The sequence below is a fragment of the Penaeus chinensis genome, unplaced genomic scaffold, assembly GCF_019202785.1.
Source record: "Penaeus chinensis breed Huanghai No. 1 unplaced genomic scaffold, ASM1920278v2 CTG_2163, whole genome shotgun sequence".
In the NCBI taxonomy this organism is placed as follows: Eukaryota; Metazoa; Arthropoda; class Malacostraca; order Decapoda; family Penaeidae; genus Penaeus; species Penaeus chinensis.
In genome coordinates, this window is record NW_025918069.1 from 32,501 (window position 1) to 37,500 (window position 5,000).

At 31.1% G+C, this 5,000-nt stretch overlaps 1 protein-coding gene across 1 annotated transcript in view; it reads left to right on the forward strand.

The window, feature by feature from the left end:
- The window catches only part of LOC125024665 (zinc finger protein OZF-like), a 9,884-nt gene extending 7,401 nt beyond the window's left edge, over window positions 1–2,483 (forward strand). The window contains exon 2 of the mRNA XM_047612462.1: window positions 100–2,483. Within this exon, the coding sequence (XP_047468418.1) occupies window positions 101–1,492 (1,392 nt within the window). The 5' untranslated portion in view covers window position 100 and the 3' untranslated portion in view covers window positions 1,493–2,483. The remainder of the gene's footprint in view (window positions 1–99) is intronic.
- The last annotated feature ends 2,517 nt before the right edge of the window (window positions 2,484–5,000 follow it).

Sequence of the window (5,000 nt, forward strand, 5' to 3'; positions counted from 1 at the left end):
ATAGTTATTGTTATAATAAGTAATATAAAATCGTTGATGATCACATTCATTATCAGCATTATTTGATAGTTTATTACTTAGCATACGTTCCATTCACAGGATGACGATGAGTATCCTCACTGATTGGATGCCTTTGGCCCCACTCACTGATGAGGAAATATATGGCACAGGAGTCAGGATCAAAGAAGAGCTCAGCGAAGATATTTCCAAGGATACTTGTATTGAAATTAAAGAAGAACCGTTTGATTATGCAGATAAAGAGATAGATGAGGTGAACTACGAAAAAGTGAAACATAAATGTCTCTACTTTCATAATCTCGATGAACTAAAACATAAATCAAATACGAAGAACACGTGTAAGTTGGTTCAGGATCGTAATGGTATGTTGTTAAGAACGCCATTGATGGCTGAGAATTGTCTGAATAAGATTTCATCAGATGGGGATCAGGCGATGCATAATGAAAGTCTTAAACAGGATACACACTCAAAAGAGGGAGTTACATTGAAAAGTTTTGTATGTGAACTATATGGCAAAAAAATATCTCAAAAGAGAAATAACTTTAATATGAGAGTTCACACAAAGGCTTTCTCTCAGAAAAGAAAGGTAGTAAACAACATGAGAGTACATACAAAGGAGAAGCTGTTCAGCTGTGAGATTTGCAGCAAAGCCTTCTCTGTGAAAAGTAAACTAGTAAGGCACATGAGAGTACATACAAAGGAGAAGCCATTCAGCTGTGAGATTTGCAGCAAGGCCTTCTCTGAGAAAGGTCATCTAGTAGAGCACATGAGAGTGCATACTAAGGAGAAACCATTCAGCTGTGAGATTTGCAGCAAATCCTTCTCTGTGAAAAGTAAACTAGTTAGGCACATGAGAGTACATACAAAGGAGAAGCCGTTCACCTGTGAGATTTGCAGCAAGACCTTCTCTGAGAAAGGTACTCTAGTAAAGCATATGAGAGTACATACAAAGGAGAAGCCATTCAGCTGTGAGATTTGTAGTAAGGCCTTCTCTGAGAAAGGTAATCTAGTAAAGCACACGAGAGTACATACAAAGGAGAAGCCATTCAGCTGTGAGATTTGCAGCAAGGCCTTTTCTGTGAAAGGTAAACTAGTAGGGCACATGGGAGTACATACAAAGAAGAAGCCGTTCAGCTGTAAGATTTGCAATAAGGCCTTTTCTTTGAAAGATAAACAAGTAAGGCACATGAGAATACATACAAAGGAGAAGCCATTCATCTGTGAGATTTGCAGCAAGGCCTTCTCTGAGAGAGGTAAACTGGTAAGGCACTTGAGAGTGCATACAAAGGAGAAGCCATTCAGCTGTGAGATTTGCAGCAAGGCCTTTTCTGAGAAAGGTCATTTAGTAGAGCATATGAGAGTACATACATGGGAGAAGCCATTCAGCTGTGAAATTTGCAGCAAGGCCTTCTCTGTGAAAGGTAAACTAGTAAGGCACATGGGAGTACATATAAAGGAGAAGCCTTTCAGCTAGGATATTTTCAACAAGGCTTCTCCATGAAGAAATAATCTACTTAGACATACGAAAGTACATACAAAAGGAGAAGCCATAAAACTGCGATTTTCAGAAAAGCCTTCTCGGAAAAAAATAAGACCTAAAGCAGCACATGAGAGTACATGTAAAGGAGAATTTATACAGCTTCCGTCAAGAAATGATACTGTAATACACAAAAAGAGTACTTAAAAAGGACAAGTCATTCATGTGTGAGATTTCAGAAAAAAGCTCCAGGAATAGTTCCCTAGTGGAACACGAAAGTACAAACAAAATAGAAGCCATTCAGATGAGAAATTCGCAGCATTCCCTTCACATTCAAAGGAAATTTAGTAATACACGGGAGAGTACATAACAAAAGAAGTCGTACAAATGTGGTAAATTCATTTGAGTCAGCACAAACGAAAAGCCATACAGCATTTCCTTTGAAAACTTCTCATAGAAAATTTATACAGTTATAGATATGAAAAGTCCTATAAAGGAAATGTTATATAGAAGTGATATTTGCAATAAGATATCCTCTCTGAAAAATCTATTAGTAAGGCATGTCAAAGTACATACAAAAGAGAAGCCATATAGCTGTCATAAGAGAGTACATACAAAGGAGAAGCATCCAGCTGTGACATTTGCTAAAAGAGCTCACAGAGAAGCAATTTAGTGATACATATGAGCGTATGAGAGTTAATAAAAAAAAAAATAAAAAAAATGTCATATAGATGTTATATTTACAATAGGGCGTTCTCTCTGAAAAGGCTATTAGTGTGACATTAGAGTACATACAAGTGAGAAGCAATAGAGTTGTAATCCTTGGAACAGGACATTCTCCCACGTGAGACATATAGGAGTACATGCGATGAAGTAACCATACTCCTGTAATATTTGCAATAAGACCTCACATGAAATTACTCTTGTGATCCATATAATATTACATACAAAGAAAAACTTGATACTGTTGGTGAGTAATAGTCCCAAGTTTTTAGGAACACTTTTACTGATTTATGCTGTACATAACATTTTCAATATGTAGTTCTTTCGAGGAAAATAAACTTTTATGCGTTATGCTTATTTAATTTTCCATGGAGTTTTTGTTCAAGTAAAATTATGTATGCTATCACTAAACAAGAATGTCATAAGACATGGCGGCTCCTCTGCCTCTTCGATATGGTAACTGATTTTGGAGACTTTTTGATTTTGTGAAAATACGGTTTTAGCTTCTACTATGATCCTCAATATTGTAATTAAAAGAAGAAAATTATTGTATTCTATATGAAAATGACATACGAAGTATTTCGTTTTAATGACCATATCTATATCTGTCTTTATATACACATATGTATACATACATACATATATGAATATATATTACATATATGAATATATATAGAGCGAGAGATGGATAGATAGATATATAGATATATAGGTAGATAGATATATAGACACACATACACACGCATATATATATATATATATATATATATATATATATATATATATATATATATATATATATATATATATATATATATACATATATATATATATATATATATATATATATATATATATATATATATATATATATATATATATACATATATATATATATATATATATATATATATATATATATATATATATATATATATATATATATATATATATATATATATATATATATGAAAGGAAAACCGCCACGGTTTTCCTTTCATCTTTGTGTACACGTTACTGTGTTTGTCTTTGTGTCATATATATATATATATATATATATATATATATATATATATATATATATATATATATATATATATATATATATATATGTGTGTATATAAACATATCATTATCATTAATGTTATCATTATTTAATCAATGTTATTATTCTGATGAATATTATTATTATGATCAATGTTATCTTTATGATTAATGTTATCATTATCATGAGGGTTTCATTATATAAGTAATAATTATACTACAATAATAATTACTGTTATAAATAAGAACACTGCTATTAGGAACAACAACAAAACAAAAAAAAATTCCTTTGAAAGCTATACGTAAAATATTAGGACTATGAAGTTTGCGGGCACATTAATAAGAAAACATTTTAATAGAATTTACGCCTACCAAAAAATGTATATGATTTCCTAATTCATCTTTATTTCCCTCCTTAACATATTTAGTTGTTCCTTGGAAAGAAATCCGAGAAGGCCGAAAGTGTCCTGCTCCCTGAATGGCAATAAGGGAGTTCGGAATAATGAGAAATGCTTCAAACATATGAACTATCATAAAAAAATACTTTACAGTAGAGATTAGATTAATTACTTTACATTAAAATGCTATAAATACAAGCGATCATTATTACCTGTTTTATTATCATTATCATCTAAACCATTATCATTATTATCATTATTGCCAATATCATCATCATTACCATCAGTATTGCCATAATCATCACCATGACCATTCCACGATCATTACTATGATTTTTAACATGATCATTACCATGGTAGCTATCATTATAATTATAATTATCATAAATATTGTTATCATTGTATTAGCATTATCTGTAATATTACTGTTTTTATTATTAGTTTTATTATAATAAGTCTTATTGTTATATTTGTTAATGTCATTGTTAATATCGTTATTATTAGAAATGTTATTATTATTATTTTGTTTTATTATTATTATTATTATTATCAACATTGAAGTTATTATTATCAAAATGTTTATTATTACATCTTTATTCTTATCATTACTAATATTTCTTATCACCAGTATCCTTATTATTATCAGCATTATTATAACTGATATATTTTTATTATTGTTATCCATATTATCATAATTATTATTGATATTAATCATAATCATTATCAATTATATTGCTTCAAATATTGTTACTATCATTATTATTATCGATAGTAACATAAATAATATTACAGTCATCATTATCCATAATATTGACATCATTATTATGATTGGATTATCATCATTGGTTACTATTACTATCATCTTATCATGATGAGGATTATTTTATTATCATTATTGTTGTTGTTCTTTTTGTCATCATCATCTTTATCATTATCATGATTATTAAAATGTGCTTAATCCTTTTCCGAGTAAGTTAACTTCTATGTTACTTTAAATGGGGTTTAAAGATTGCACTCTAGTATTACCAAATCTTTAGAAAATATGGTGTAATTCTCTCTAGCCAATCAGAGAGAATATAGCTTCAGTCTTCACTATTACTTCATGGTATTTGCGGCCTCATGATTGGCTGAGCAAATCGCAATGTATGTATGTAGCGCCCAAAATTTATTGAGCAAGCACTTTTCCAGCGTCAGTTCCCTCACTTTGAGCCTCCGGGCTAGGTTAGTGGTAACTTATCGACCTCTCCTCGGAGCGCTCGGCGGTTCGCTCCCCGCTCAGGCGCGATAGGTTGTAATTGTCGCCCGCAGGTTATTGCTGAGTCTGGGCACCACGAACGCCA